The 16387-nt window shown below is 47.8% G+C and overlaps 2 protein-coding genes across 2 annotated transcripts; both read right to left on the bottom strand.

Annotated features, from left to right (window-relative positions):
- Positions 1-1878: 1878 nt before the first annotated feature.
- Positions 1879-3292, bottom strand: LOC125511643 (tryptamine benzoyltransferase 1). Its single transcript, XM_048677071.2, is given in 4 exon segments — positions 1879-2551; positions 2553-2788; positions 2791-2814; positions 2927-3292. Coding segments are annotated over 4 exon segments (1299 nt in total).
- A 1061-nt stretch (positions 3293-4353) lies between these two features.
- LOC147976713 (uncharacterized) lies at positions 4354-4947 on the bottom strand. Its single transcript, XM_087520952.1, has one exon. It carries the CDS (start codon positions 4945-4947, stop codon positions 4354-4356), a length of 594 nt encoding a protein of 197 aa, XP_087377078.1.
- Between the last annotated feature and the right edge of the window lie 11440 nt (positions 4948-16387).

The raw sequence follows: 16387 nt of genomic DNA, 5'->3' as shown, positions 1-16387 counted from the left end.
TTGTGCTTCTCGCGAAAATAAATGTGTGCCTCCATGGAAAGCAAATATGTGCTTCTCATAGAAGCATAAATTGTTTTTCCGTGCCAAAAAAAATCTGTGACTTTTTCTTCAAAAACCTAGGGAAAATCAGGTGAAAACTGAAAAGTCAGAAAACCTAAAAAGTACCATCTAATACCGAAAAACGCGTATGGAGAAACAAAACAAATGAAATCCAAAGGGGCGCCCAGCATGCAACATGTGACGGCGGTAGACGCGGCACTTTGCGTGCTCCCAGCACACCCGAAATGACCCCTTAAGGTCCCCCGCAAGGGGTAACCTCCAGTTAGTTGCTCTCCGTGAGTTGCTGCGAAAATTGGTTACAATATATTTCGATTGGATTTTTGTTATCGGGAATTTGGATATGAGAATTAAAACTAAAAATTACTCTAAACTACAAAAACTAAAAAGACATATGATTTGTTTTATTTGATTATTATATAGTTACAAAATATTTATAGAATGAATGTAGCATTTTGCATGCATGCTGGGAGAAGTAGAAGTAGAAGGATTGATGATGTGGCAAAGATGGTGAGTTGTAATAGATGCATGTTGAGAAATAATATAACTACTCCTTCTGTAAGCTAACGACTACAAATTCTTATCCAAACTACAAATTCTTATCTTCAAAACTAGATATCCTCTAACATGTCGTTGTAGAACTTCTTTGATGTCATTTTTCTACTAAATATGCTTTCTGTGACGACGGTAGCACACACAACGCCGAAAACTTGCCTTAACTAATTGTCCCTTTCAATTAAGATCTACTCCCTCCGCCCCATAATATAAGAGCGTTTTCTATACTAGTGTAGTGTCAAAAACGCTCTTATATTATGAGACAGAGGAAGTATGAACTAATTTGTGTTTGTTATTTTTCCTTTTTTACATAACACTCCCCCAAAAATATGCATACAAATAAGTGTGAAAAATAAAAGAACTGACAGAAAACAAACTCCACCCAAAAGATTAGGAAAACTAAACTTTGTGGAGAGTACTCAGGTGGTCAAATCAAAACGGAAATCGTAAAAGAAACAAACATTTTATTGTAAAAGGAAATCGTGTGAAAAAACACAGCAATTACAAATCATTGAAACAAGCTAATACCATGTTATGATTTTTAATCATTGTAGCCAGCAGCATTTATCAGATTTGCCACACAGGCAAGTCAACCAATGTCTTCATGTCATGGGGAGCTGCTGTACCTATCAAATGAAGAACATACTTGGACCAACATAGCAGCCTGAAAACAATTCTTTCCAATTGAAATCGACTACACGGTGGGAGAGAATACTAATAATCAAATGAGCACCACACGTAATTATGTCTTATGATGCAACTAAACAACTCTACAGCCATCAAAATCAGATTAACAGTCAAGCCCACGATTTCATTTACTCCTCTTTTGAGGGAAAAAAAATCTCTATGACAGCCAGCACACGCTTATGAAGCATAAAATTCATATATTACATGAAAAGGCGTTGCGAAACAGAAACTCCTGCAATAATAGCGCCACCTGGCCGCTATACTACGGCCATATTTGGTTCGGCTGTGGATTTCTAAAAGCAGTTGTGAAAAATCTGCTGTGGAAACAATACTATGGAAAATCTGATGTGCAAAAGATGTAGGTCATTTGACAAACCAGTTGATACATCTTTTTTAAATTTTGGTCCGCGGCGGAATCAGATTTTGAAAAGTACGTTTTGGGCTGCTTCCGCTTTTGATTTAGATTTTAACAGCGAATTTCTGAAATCGGATTTTGCTGGGTTCAGATTCTGCTGCACGACAGCGAAATCCGTCAATAAAAGGTGAACCAAACAGCTACTACAAGACCATAAATCTCGATCAATCCAATGAGTAGCAGATTTGCTCGAACGCCGCGACGTGCTCCTCCGCGACGGCCATGAAGAGGTCGACGCCGCCGTTCGCCTTGCACGACGGCACAAAGATCATGAGCCCCTCGATAGGCAAGTCCGGCGGTATGAAAGCGGACGGCGCGCCGGTGCCAAAATCGAGCTGGTGGAACCTGAATCCCAGCCAGCTGTCCACCTCTGCGTCCGGGCAGAACATCGTGCCGGCAGCGGCCGCCGTCGCGACGAGCTCCTCCCCGTTCGCGTCCGCCACTCCGCCGAAGTCCAGGAAGGACTGCACGTACTCGTCGTCGATGCGCGCCACGGCGTCCCGGATGACGCCGACCACGCTGCCGTAGCTCGAGTTCAGGATGTCCCGGACCTGCAGCCTTGGAAAAGCCCAGAGCACCATGTTCCCGAAGAAGTCCATCGGCACGGGAGGGTCGGCCCTGCCCCTGCAGTTCACGGCCACCCTCACCTTGGTGAACTCCTCCGGCTTCAGGTCCCGCGCCGCCGTGATTTTCTTCGAGACGTGGGCGAGCAGGCACTGGAACCTGCTGCAGCGGGCGCCGACACGGGCTTTGAGGTCGGCGACGAACTCGGCCGTGAAGTGCACCGTGAGGTTTTTGATCCTGTCCATGGGGACGACGGCATAGGTGTCCCCCGTCTCCACACGTGAACTCCCGTGACCGGTGGTCGAACACCGGCGTCGGCGTGCTTCGAGGCACGGTGGTTCTCGCACGGTCGAGGAATGGGGCCGGCGTGGTGAAGCCCTTTCGCTCGCGTACAGCGGACGCCCACGTGGTGAAAAACATGCTCATGGAGTGGCCGTCGGCGGCTTGATGGTGGGAGCATATGCCGACCACGAGACCGCCGCACCTGTACCTGTTGAGCTGGATCTGCACTGCAGCAGCGCCGCCCCAATGTTCACCTGCATAGGCAAAAAAAAAAAACGTATAAGCGGCTGCAGCGGCCATGCATGCACGTTCTCAGTGCATGCATGCATGTGAGTCGTGACAGAAGCAGAACCAAGCAACAGATACCTCCGGTATCGCCGGGTAGATGTCCTCGACGCCTGCGGCCATGCGGCCGTCGACGAGCACGTCCGCCAGGTCGACCGGGACGGCAGCCTCGATCAGGAGCACGCCCTCGTTGTTGACGTCGAGGAACCGCCGGCCTTGATCGTCGAGGGCGAAGCGGCCCGCCAGGTGAGGGTACGCCGCGACGGCCTTGAGGAGCCCCTCCCTGAGCGCATCGTTGGACGGCGCCGGCGCGCGGTAGGCGAGCACAGTGGGGACGAAGGTGTCCACAGCGGCGCGGTCGAAGACGGTCAGCGAGACCTTGTCGCCGGTGAGCGGGTGCGGCACAGCGTACGCCGGCTTCACCATCGTGCTGCTCGTGATCTCCATCGATCGAATTCCAGTGTTCTCTGTACCTACGCGCGTACGTTAATTCGTACAGCACTCTCTAACCGTCTGTGACCTCGAGTAGTGCGTGCGCGCGCTAGCTTGATTTGGTGAACGGGTTAGAGGGGCACGAGCCATTTATAGAAGGATTCTACTACTTGCTGTGGCTGCACGTTGGGCCGGCATGGTCACCAAAGTAGAAAACGACGTGGACACTGCACGTCTGCACCTATAACCATCTGTGTACAGTAGGTTTCGTTCGACGGATGTGGGTACATATTTGACATTTCGTCCTGTTGGTCAGGGAGCTCACGGTAAAGGTCTGTTGCCCTGCCCATCGATGAGAGCGAGAGGGAAAGCATGCACGTACGCACGCATTTTCGTGTCATTTGGTGTCGCATTAGACCTAGTTTAGCTAGATAGAGTGTGTCCCTGGGTCATGGAATTCGGTCGTGTATGTGGTAAGTTATATCAAACAGGAAAAATGTCGGACATGTGTAATAAAAAGGAGTAAATGAAGCTATAAAATGGTTATAACTAAAGGTAAAAGGTGGCAAGATGTATTAAATGGAGGACAAAAACCGGAATATACTCAAGAAAATTAACCCAAACCGGAATATACTCAAGAAAATGAACCCTAACCGGAGCATATGGATAACGCAAAGTTTCTTTGTACATATCCGAGGCCGATCTTAATTAAGGTAGAAACAAGGAGTACGGGAGATTACAGCAAAGAGAGGAGAGATAAGGGTTCTCCAAACAGAACCTAAGAGCATCTCCAACAGGCGTCGGTCGCGCCGCGCGCAAAAAACACATATGCCGCGCGCGCATCGGCTGGTTTGGTGCGGCGCGTTGCGCCCGCTCCAGCAGCCGCGCTAAAATGCAGCGCGCGCGCCGCTTCAGCAGCGCGTAAAAAAGCAGCGCGCGCTCATTCTACGCTATTGGAAAATAGATAGATTGCATAGATTTTAACGATACAAAGGTATTTTACATCGGAAACATAGATTGCATAATAATTAAAAACGACAAACGATAAAACACGAGATAGATTGCATAAAAAAAAACTAGTCTAAGTCGTTATCATCACTATCGTCATCCTCTTCGGCGGTGTCGTCCGAGGTATCTAGCCATATGTCCAACCAACGATCATCGTCTTCCGTGAAGAACGACCTCCCACCTGCTGCAACGAGATCGGACTGCGCGTTCGCCAACGCCTTGCGCCGACGCCTATCCAACCGCGCCTCGCGGCGCCTTCGCGTGTCCTCCTCGCGACGCCTTGCCCAGTAGGACTGCTCGTAGGCGACGTCCTCCGGGTGGCGGCGCCGCCACTCCGCCATGACCCGCTCGTCCTCCTGGGCGACGAGGAGGCGGCGCTGCCGCTCGGCGTGCTCCGCACGGTCTTGTGCCGTGTTCAGACGCGGCGGCGGGGCACGGTCGAGCGCTTGCTGGAGCGTGTAGACATCCTGGAAGTTCATCTGGCCGCGCGGCCGGTCTAGGCGCCACGCCGCCGCGTCGTACGCGCGGCCGGCCTCGCGCGCCGTCCCGTACGTGCCGAGGTCGAGCCGAAGATCGCCGGAGCGTATCTCCGCGTAGTAGCCGCCGTTGGGGCGCAGACGGACGCCGCGGTAGCCGGACGCTCCTCGGCGGCGCGGCGGCATGGCGGCGCGGCGGTGGCGGGGTGCCGGGGCGGCGGAGACGCGTCGGTGGCGCGGCGCTGGAGCGGCGCGTGGCAGAGAGAGAAAGAGGAGAAGAGGAGACGTGGAGAGGCACGTGGCGCGCGCCGCACTTTATAAGCGCGCCGGAAACGGCGCACAAAAGATGACGCGCGCGCAAACGGTTTTCGCGCGCGTGGTTTTCCCGCCGCCACTGGAGCGCGGCAAAACGCCCCGCGTGTGCTAAAGACTGCGTTTACCCTGCGCGGGTCGTTTCACGCGGCCGTTGGAGATGCTCTAAGCATCAGAGCGACGTACGTACGTACACTCACATCTAAGCGCGTTTTCTGAGTACGTAGGCTGCGTCCCGAATTTTCTTTAATCTGCAGTTTCTTTGTACATATCTGTTTCAAGATCATGCAAGCACTATTTTTTGGGTTTGGAGTGGACTCTATCCGCTTGAAGATCTTTTTTTTTTTGCGGGGTTATCTGCTTGAAGATCTACAGCTATAGCAATGAAGCTTAGGGACAACCGTTGAGCCGTCAGCCTACAGCTATAGCTCGATCGAATAATGTCACACGATTGCTTCTTCTTCTTCCTTTTTCTTGCTTTCTTCCACTATTTTAGTAGATATGCTCGGGGCGCAACCTACCTACCTACCAAGTGCCAACTACGGCGAGGCGATCGCGAAGGATAATGCTTGGACGATCGCCAAAGCGAACGAGGTTGATCTGTCCATTCACAGCGCCGAGGAAAAATATGCATATATTGACCGGCGGGATCTCGCCGGAGAAGAAGAGAAGAAAACTACGCATTTGAGAGTCTAAAAATAATCGAAGATTCTTTGCTTGGAGGAGTACTTTATTGAGGTTCAAGTGCCGGACACGATGAGGATAGTAGTACGTCCAGGGAACAGTGGACTTCTAAAAATACACAAAAGGAATGTGTGGCAACCAAATAGGTGACTACTCTGTCCAAGCAAACTCCCTACTTCCTAGTGTGTGTGTGTACTCTTCATGGGCAAGCTTCTGTCTTTTTTACTTCTTTTCTTTAAAAGAGAGAGCTCTCCTATTTCGAGCTTCAAACATAGAACAATTTTCTACGGTATTTTCAATATGTGATGTAAAAAAAAAGGTTATGTACAGGCAGAAAAAAAATTATACTACATAAGATGCTACTATCCACTCCAGCTGTTGCGATCATGATGGTATTGGAAAGTCACTAATCTGGCTTCAGCATTATAGATGTGAACCAATCCACGAGTGGGCACATCCTGAACCCAGAGGCATTTGCACCCACTTTTGAAAAAAATTGCATTTTAAGCATGTTTTAAAATGTTAGAAAATATAAAGAAAAATTTCATGCATACAAGTTGTCAAATGTGTGTGGGCGGTGTAAGGAACCAGTAATATCTCTCTCTCTCTCTCTCTCGATCAATTACTCACTTACAAGGGATACAAGCTTCAATTTGAGGTACAGGTAATGTATACAAGAAGAAGAGGAGGAAGGGAGCGTGAGGTAGGAGAAGGGAGCCGCCGGGTGCCGTTTGCCGTGATCCACTGGATGACTAGAGCGTCGTCCACTTGCTGGTACTTGTACTCTTCAGCTTCGGTAGTCTGATAGGCCCAGCCCATGTAACGGTCCGGGGGCAGGCCCACATACCCATCAGGAGGGGCTCCTGACATCCCTCCCTTCTTGAAATTCGGCTTGATCCCAAGCCGACGCCACCCAAACCCCCCCCCCGGATCCCATTGCAGTTGACGTTGCTTGACCTGGACGTAGTCACAATGGCGGTCGAAACAGGAGTGGACTTCAACGAAGTAGGAGCGGTAGTTGTGGCTGATGGAAGCTCCACCGAAGAAGGCGTCGAGGACGTAGCCCTTGCCAACACTGCCGTGGTCGAAACAAAGTTTTGTAAAAAAATGTCTTTTTGTTTGCCTTCACAAAAAAAGACAAATTTTAGTGCTTCTAAATAGCGTTTCACGACACAATTTTTTGTCTTTTTTGCACAGGCCACTAAAAGTTATTTTTTCGTGAAACTTTATACACACATAGAACATGAAGACATACCCGTGTAACCTTTTTCAGATTCTTTTTAGCATTTAGAAATGTGTTTTTCAAAGTGGGTTCGTATGTACCCGGGTTCATCCATGCACTTCCCACCAATCCACCCCTTTAAAGAGCTCGAAAACTTGCTTTTGATCCTAGTGATCCAGAATGGTTTCATCGAACATGGAGATTGCCCAGCGGTCTTGAGAGTGAGAGCAGTCCCAGAACATATGCATTAATGTTTCTTCAACTTTCTCATAACAAACAAGATGCATAGATATCCTCCTCAAGAGATTTCTGGTTTTGACTTTGTCATGAAGCAGGAGCCAGAAAAATATTGTATGCCCGAGTCTGCTAGCATTTTTCCAGAGCCAAATTGAGCAGTACATGGGCATCAATATCAGCTAATAAACAGTTATACATCTTGATGGATGAATATCCATTGGTTTTTCCTTGCCAGATCCATTTATCTTGAGCTTGAGCTTGTGGATCAAAATATTGTAATGTCAGCCCCTGAAGTTCAGTGAACTGAGCAAATGCTTGAGCTGAAAGTGGCCTATGAAAACGGACAGACAGATCTTCAGAGTTCACAAAAGAGACAAATGACAAGCTCCTCCTATTTTCATTAATGAAACCAGCGCAAAAGCAAAAAGACCGCCAAAGGATTAAACATTTCAAGCGTTCATCCCAGCTAGACAAAACTACTACTATCTCCTAGGGATTACATCATAGCCTAGCCTAGAATAGGAGAAACTTCATCAGTGATATTACAGCTTGGTTCATCAACATGATCAGAAGAAAAACCTCCACTCCCTGCTTCTTCCTAGAGAATTTCATCAAGCTTCTAGCAATCTTCTACCGGGCCGCCACCCATGCGTATAGCGAAAGATTTCTCCTCCCACGACTCCTCCCGTGTCGCCCCTGCGCGGCGACCGAGGGGAACCCTAGCGCCGCCCCGTCCTCGTTCCTCCCCCGACCTCTCCTTCTCGCCGCAGCCGGGGAGCGCCGCTGGGCAAAGCCCGGTCGGCGTCGGCGGCGGCGGGATCTCTTCTCCCACGACTCGCTGGATCTGGCGCGGGCGGATCACGGCGGTTGTTGGCGGCGCGCTGGAGGCGGGGCGCGCCGGCGCGGGCTTGTGGGCAATGGCAGGGCTCACGCTCGCGATTTCCCCTGGTGTGCGTGGGAGTCCGCTCGGGGCGCGTGGCGGCGGCCCTCGACAAGCGGTGGCGGGCGCTGGGCTCTCGGCGGCGCTCCGGCGTGGGCAGGCGGCGGTGGTCCCTGTGCGCGGTCGGCGGCTCCGTCTCTGATCCGGACGGCACGGGGGATGGCGGCGGCCCGGCGTGGCCGGCGATCTGGATGCGGTGGTGCCGGCAGCTCGCTGATCTGCCGGTGCTCCATGGTTCTGCCTGGTGGTGCTGGTGGTGACGGCGTCCCGTACACGAGAGTTGGATCTCTTCGAACTGATCTGGATGAAAACTTGCCTTCGGCGTCTGCTAAGGCCGGCGGTGGCGGCGCTATCTGCGTCGTTCCCTTCTTGAAGGCATCGCCGTGGAGAAGCTCAAGGCCACTCTCTGCTACCTCCAGGGGAAACCCTAGATTGGATGATCGGATGACGGCGACGCTCTGGTGTCGTTCCTCCCTTAGGGGCGTCATTCTTGGAGGTACACACGTGATCGAGGGACCAGAGGACAGATTCTTTATTGAAGCGGTGATTCATCCTACACACTGATGGCGACGAATCTTGACGGCGTGGCGCAGTGCAGATTCGGAGTTCGATGTGGGAGGATGGACTCGCGCAGGAGGACGATGCTGTCGGGCGTCATGGTGGCATCGATGGCAGAGAGACCTGACATGGTACATGCAACAGTACAACTCTGAAGATGGATTGGTGGCAGGTGGCTGTGGCGGCCTCATACTCGGCAGGCGTCCTGGTTAAGGAGTGCGCTGGACTGGTAGGTGCCCCATACCAGGCAGGCGTCCTGATTGGGACCTCAGGTCTTAGATGTTTAGGTTTAACTGCGATGTCTGTTTGGTATTAGGCCCAGACTATTTGCGCCCTTCATCAACTGAATTTTTTCGATAAAGGGTGGATTTTATTAACTCAAAATGAAGCATCAAGTGGATACAAACACTATGAGCACACACCCGGCCTCTGCATAATTAAGATGCACACAACCAACACCAACGCACACACATAAAGAAACACGCCGGCAATGAGCAAAGTCATCAAAGACCGAAGCTGTGCCTAGGCGAGGGAAAAAACCGAATTGTTCATAACAGAAACCGACGAACTACAATGATGACCATCCGCACCAATCATTCTTCACATCACAAGGACACGAGAAGGTTCTCCAACAACAACGCCTTCAAGAAGGAAGCGACGATCAAGCGCCGCCGTTGCCGGACCTAGCCACCAAAGGCCAGATCACGGGTTTTCACCCTAGAGACAAGTCCGAGTAAACTCCAAGCCACGCCTTCAAGAAGGTAACGACGCCAAATGTCGCCATTGCCAGGTATATCCAATTAGGGTTAAGACCTAGGGTTTTCACCCCCGAGCTCGAGATCAGATGCTCGGTAAGCATCACCAAACCGAAATCATCATGTAATGTATTCATCCTCCACTTTCCACTTTCCCTGCAGGTTCATGCGTACACGATCCTTAGATGAGATGCGACAGTCAATGTGGAGAGAAGAAAGTCCTTGCACCGCCAAAATCCCAGATTGGACGATTTGACAGCCTCGCACCAACTTGACAACTACATCCAGTGGTAGATCTATTGCAAACGACACCACCATGTGCTGTAATTCTCACCCACGGTGGAGGATCACGACCCGGACACCCACAAAATTGCAGGTTATGGAATCATGCCCTCCTACGCAGAACTTGGGACTGCTGGCCATGGACCACCATGATGATGCAAGCACCGCCTTCCGGACATTGCCAACTCGCGGCTGTGTTCGTCCCCGCTGCTGCTACCCAAGTACACTGCTCCTGCCGCTGTTGAGCGTGTAGCGCCCTGCCGCTGCCCCAGATCATCGCTGCGCTCTTTGCCGCCGCCGCTGCTCACTTCGAGTCGCCGCCATGAATGGCCGCGGTGGAACTACCCGGCACCCCGCCGCCACCATGGGCTGTGCAGGCTTTGCCTGCCGGCAGCATCAGGCAGCGGCGAGGGTTGGAATCGGAGATGGGGACGACCAGAAAAAGCAGATCGAGATCGCCTCCCGTGTCGCCCGTCCGGACGACGCGGGGGCAGTTACGAGTAATGCTCGACCACTGTTGCTTGGCTTTGCAAGGTCTTGTGAGAATAATTAATAAAGTGGTCGTATGCATCGCCCAGATGCAGAGGCCGGGCGTTATCCTCCTTTTTTAAAAAAAACCCTTCCTGAACAATTTTACTCCCAGTTCAGTGTCTTTTTGTTTATCTGTTTTCTGCGAAATCGACCAGGAATTAAGCCAGTACCCCACCAAGTTGATCACAGCATAAGGAGTTTTAATCTTATTATATTATTAAAGCAAGCACCGTTTCTACTTTTCCAAATGGTCCAACAAACAAGCACAATGCTAAGCATGATAAGTTTCCGGGAATCTAAGAACTAAACATGTCTTGAACAGTCAATCATCGTAAGCACACTTCATGATATTCCACACTAACTTTGGAAAAGAACAACGAATAAAGAGGTGATCGAACGTTTCATTTTGTCCACTGAACTGATAGCCAGCATTTCCATGCCAACCTCTTCTCAGAAGATTGTCTTCTGTTAATCGGAAAACGCCAACCCGTTTCATTTAATTAGATGTACTAATATCCAGTGGCGTAGCTATGAGTAAAGTGAAGGATGTGCACACTTAAAAAAAAGAGACCTTTTATAGTACATCTAAGATATATTAGCCGTCCATTTAAGTCGACGAAAGCATTGAATTATCAAATACTACAACATGATTTGGGTAGTATATTAAGATCTTAGGGGTATTTTGGGACTAATCAAATTAAGACTCAGGTAGCCCAAGGACGCGCCGAGGTCGCCGACGCACACAGGCGGGCCCAGCAGTTCGACGCAGCCGCTCGGCGGCCGTCTACTCGGACGCACATGAGCTGCCTCTCTCTATCGCACGGAGCCCCACACCATGGACGCCACCTTCGGCCGCCGATCTCCAAGATCGCTTCCTTCCCTGCGTCGCCAGTCACCACTGACACCCACCGTTGCGAACGACGTACGTCATCCTCGTAAACCCTTCCTCCCTCACGTAGGTAGCTCAGTCGCTCCCCTCTCCTCTCGTACTAGTGGCATGTGTGTTGCTGACCTGTGTGCGTGTGCTGGATGGATGATAGGCGTCTGGTAGCTTAGTTTTGATTTTTGAATGTGTGTGCTAGGATTGTAACATGAGCTTCCCGAGATGCACACCACCATGGAGATGAGGGCGCACGCCGGGAGAAGGGCAAGCAGTGTTGGGATGACGGAGGACCTGCGGGCGGCGGCCTGCAAGTGGAGCTGGGATGGCGGAGGTTGGGGCCGGTGGCCGGCGACGACCTGCAAGTGGAGCTGGGATGGCGGAGGTTGGGGTGGTCGGTGGCGACCTGCATGCTGGGTCGGCTGTGATTATTGACGACATCGGGATATGGCGGAGGTTGGGGACGACCGCGTGCAGGCTGGTAGTCATATAATTAAACCATGGAAAGGACAAATTTACCCCTAATTAGAAATTAGCCAGACGGTTGGATCAGTTTAATACTACCCATCATATTGAGTAGTATGATGTACCGTAAAAAATCTCTAAAAAAATTGTACTTAATTCAAGTGTCATACCATTTTTGACAAAAGAAGGGTGCGCACACTCGAAATCTATAAAAATATAATGATAAAGGAAAAATTCCCAGAATTCTGGGTGTCCCATGGCACACCCGTGCTACCCACTAGCTACGCCACTGCTAGTATCTGCAAATTTGTGGCATGCACTACAAAACTACACCACCCGTATGAAACCATACTAGCAATTCAGATCTAATTATCGCGACAGTAGCATTTAGCAATAGAAATGTAAAGCTCAGACTCAGATATAATCACCTGTCACAATTTTCCATAGCTAACCGTTATTCAGAAGTCAGAACAAAAGTTAGCTCCCTTGCCCCTGGAGGTCACCAACCGAGAGAGGTTCAGAATAACGGTTGTACGTATTTCTATGTTCAGAATTAAAGCTGCAAGTGTAGCAGACTTTTTATTTATCACAGCTAAGCTAGGTTAATTCCTGCCATACATCTATAGCATTAGCATGGCACACTACGGGCATTAATCAAGGATGATGGATACCACCGCCATCTAGTTCAGGTAGCCGCGTCGCATGACCTCTTCGCGGGATATAAGAGAACGAGGACCTCCACAACTCGAACTTTTTTTTTCCGAACCATGCAGGAGGACTGCATGTATTATATTAAAGAGAGAAGGAGAAATACACGACCAGGGTCCATCAGAGTTTCATAAGGACAACCGAAACTTCAGAAAACAAAAAGACCCACAACTCGAACTGAACTCCTCGATTCTGTCGCAAACTGATTTGTTCCTAGAGTGCATAAAGTGCCCGGCGTTGAGTTATTCCTGTCCATGTGCTGGGCCGTGAGCTTGAATAGCTCGTACCACATCGCCTTCTCCTCCTTGTCCTCTCGTACGTGCGGCCGTACTTGATCATCCAGTCCTCGAACCACTTCTTCATGGCTTTCTCCTCAACGGTTTGCTCCTTCAGGGCCTCCTCGTGATGAATCTGCTTGAGGGCTGCGATTACGAGTGAGACAAGTTTCATGGCCAGGTGACAAAGTATCGAGGTAGGACATATCCATGTTACAGTACATTCATTTCACATATATACTTGCTGGCTTCTCTGCATCCTCCTTGAAATACCACATTCCTCCGGACGCGGCTCGTCTGACATATGGCCCACACACTGACATGTGGGCCCGGACCCACCCGTCAGCGGCCCAACGGCAGGGGGTCGTACGTCAGGGGATCCGGCTCCCATTCCTCCCATCAAGACATGGAGGCCAAGGACAAGAGGAGAAACCCTTCTCCCATCTAGGGAGGAGGTCAAGGAAGAAGAAGACGAAGGGCCCCTCTCTCCCCTTCTCTTTCGGTGGCGCCGGAACGCTGCCGTGGCCATCATCATCATCATCATCACCGCGATCTACACCAACATCTCCGCCATCTTCACCAACATCTCCATCACCTTCCCCCCTCTATCTACAGCGGTCCACTCTCCCGCAACCCGCTGTACCCCCTACTTGAACATGGTGCTTTATACTTCATATTATTATCCAATCATGTGTTGCCATCCTATAATGTCTGAGTAGATTCTCGTTGTCCTATCGGTGGTTGATGAATTGCTATGATTGATTTAATTTGCTTGTGGTTATGTTGCTGTCCTTTGGTGCCCATCATATGAGCGCGCGCGTGGATCACACCCTAGGGTTAGTTGTATGTTGATAGGACTACGTATTGGAGGGCAAGAGTGACAGAAGCTTCAACCTAGCATAGAAATTGATGCATACGGGATTGAAGAGGGACCAATATATCTTAATGCTATGGTTGGGTTTTACCTTAATGAACGTTAGTAGTTGCGGATGCTTGCTAATAGTTCCAATCATAAGTGCATAGAATTCCAAGTCAGGGATGACATGCTAGCAGTGGCCTCTCCCACATAATACTTGCTATCGGTCTAGTAAAGTAGTCAATTGCTTAGGGACAATTTCACAACTCCTACTACCACTTTTCCACACTCGCTATATTTACTTTATTGCTTCTTTACTTATAACAACCCCTACCTTTTATTTACTTGCTCTTTATTATCTTGCAAACCTATCCAACAACACCTACAAAGTACTTCTAGTTTCATACTTGTTCTAGGTAAAGCTAATATCAAGCGTGCGTAGAGTTGTATCGGTGGTCGATAGAACTTGAGGGAATATTTGTTCTGCCTTTAGCTCCTCGTTGGGTTCGACACTCTTACTTATCGAAAACTGTTGTGATCCCCTATACTTGTGGGTTATCAAGACCTTTTTTTAGCGCCGTTGTCGGGGAGCAATAGCGTGGGGTGAATATTCTCGTGTGTGCTTGTTTGCTTTATCACCAAGTAATTTTTATTTGCTGTTCTTAGTTGTTCTCTATCTTTAGTTATGGATATGGAACACGAAATACCAAAAAAATTATGTGTACTTTCTGCTCATGGAGATGGGGAACCTTCTAAAACCCTCTATGCTGGTTATGTGAAAGATATTATGTACTATTTTAATAATACTGAGAAAACCCCATTCAATTATGTAATGGGAGTAACGTTGGATCAACGTGAATACTTTAGGGATTACCGCTTAACACAAAAAGGGAAATTATTATGGGATCAAATTCATATATTGAAGTGGTATGCTAGGCAACTATGCTTGAGATATGATTATACTTGTTGCTCTAGGATGAAGGCTCCACACCTTCCCCTTTTATGCGAATTTAATGATAATAAATCCTTAGCTTCTTATGCTAATGGTATATATGATTACTATGATGTGGAACAAATAGAAGAATTTGTTGCTTTTATGGGTGCTTATGAAATTGAATCTATGTTTAAAGAGTTTGAAGATTTTGATGATTCGGTTTATAGACCTGAAAATTTAGCCATCCTTAAATATTGCTATGAGAATTATGAATACAATTTCGATATTAATGCACTTATTGAAAAAGTCTCCACTATCCAAGAAGATATTAATATTTTGCAGGAATCTATGGAAGAAGAAGTTGATGAAACTGTGAGCTCATTGGATGAAAAAGATGAGGAGGAGAGCGAAGAACAAAAGGAGGAAGAGCGAATTGATCACCCGTGTCCACCTTCTAAAGAGAGTAACTCTTCAACTCATACATTGTTTAATTTCCCTTCATGCTTACCGAAGGATGATTGCTATGATGACTGTTATGATCCCTTTGATTCTTTTGAAATATCCCTTTTTGATGATGCTTGCTATGCTTGTGGCCAAGATGCCAATATGAATTATGCTTATGGAAATGAACTTGATATAGTTCTTTATTTTAAACATGAAATTGTTGCTACTGCACCCATGCATGATAGCCCTATTATCTTTTTGAATTCTCCCGACTACACTATAGTGGAGAAGTTTGCACTTATTAAGGATTACATTGATGGGCTGCATTTTAATATTACACATGATGATTTTGATAGATATAATATGCATGTGCTTGCTGCTCCTACTTGCAATTATTATGAGAGAGGAACTATATCTCCACCTCTCTATGTTTCCCACATGATAAAATTGCAAGAAAATGTTTATACTATGCATTGGCCTTTACTTTGTGTGCATGAATTGTTCTTTTATGACATGCCGATGCATAGGAAGAGAGTTAGGCTTCGTTGTTACATGATATATGTTACTATGTGCTCACTACTAAATTACAAATCATTGTTAATTAAAATTGGCTTTGATATACCCTGGGATCCGGGTGGATCCATTACTTGAGCACTATATGCCTAGGTTAATGGCTTTAAAAAAAGCGCTGCCAGGGAGACAACCCGGAAGTTTTAGAGAGTCATTTATTTTTGTTGAATGCTTTCATATAATTTAAAAAAAACAAAAATAAAGAGGGGAACCCAAAACTTTTTCAAAAAGAAAATTGAAAGTGAGAAAGACAAGCATTGTTGAAGTGGGAGAGCTCCTTGAACTTTGTTCATGCTCACTGAAACTTTGTGAATCTTGATTACAGAAACTTTTCAACAAAAATAATTATCCCCTTGTACAATTCCATTGTATTATAAAAATAATGTGCCAAGGTTTGCCTTTAGGATGTTTACATTTGCTTGATGGTTTGTACGGTGCAGGACAGAAACTTTGGCTGTAGCGCGTGATTTTACATTTTTTTACTGGAACGTCAAATGGTTCTGATTCCTTTTGCACTGCCTTTATATGAAAATTGTTTGTTTTTCCTAATTTTGGTAGAATTTTTCAAGTATCAGAAGTATGGTGAATATTCAGATTGTTACAAACTGTTCTGTTTTAGACAGATTCTGTTTTTGATGCATAGTTTGCTTGTTTTGATGAAACTATCGATCCATATCAGTGGATTAAGCCATGAAAAAGTTATATTACAGTAGACAAAATGCAAAAACAAAATATGAATTGGTTTGCAACAGTACTCAGAGTAGTGATTTGCTTTATTATACTAACGGGTCTTACCGAGTTTTCTGTTGAAGTTTTGTCTGGATGAAGTGTTCGATGATCGAGAAGGTCTCGATGTGAGAAGAAGGAAGAGAGGCAAGAGCTCAAGCTTGGGGATGCCCGAGGCACCCCCAGTAAATATTCAAGGAGACTCAAACGTCTAAGCTTAGGGATGCCCCGGAAGGCATCCCCTCTT

Source organism: Triticum urartu, chromosome 4A (assembly GCF_056163025.1).
Source record: "Triticum urartu cultivar PI428250 chromosome 4A, HENAU_Tu73, whole genome shotgun sequence".
NCBI lineage: Eukaryota > Viridiplantae > Streptophyta > Magnoliopsida > Poales > Poaceae > Triticum > Triticum urartu.
This window is presented reverse-complemented; position numbering and strand designations above follow the sequence as displayed.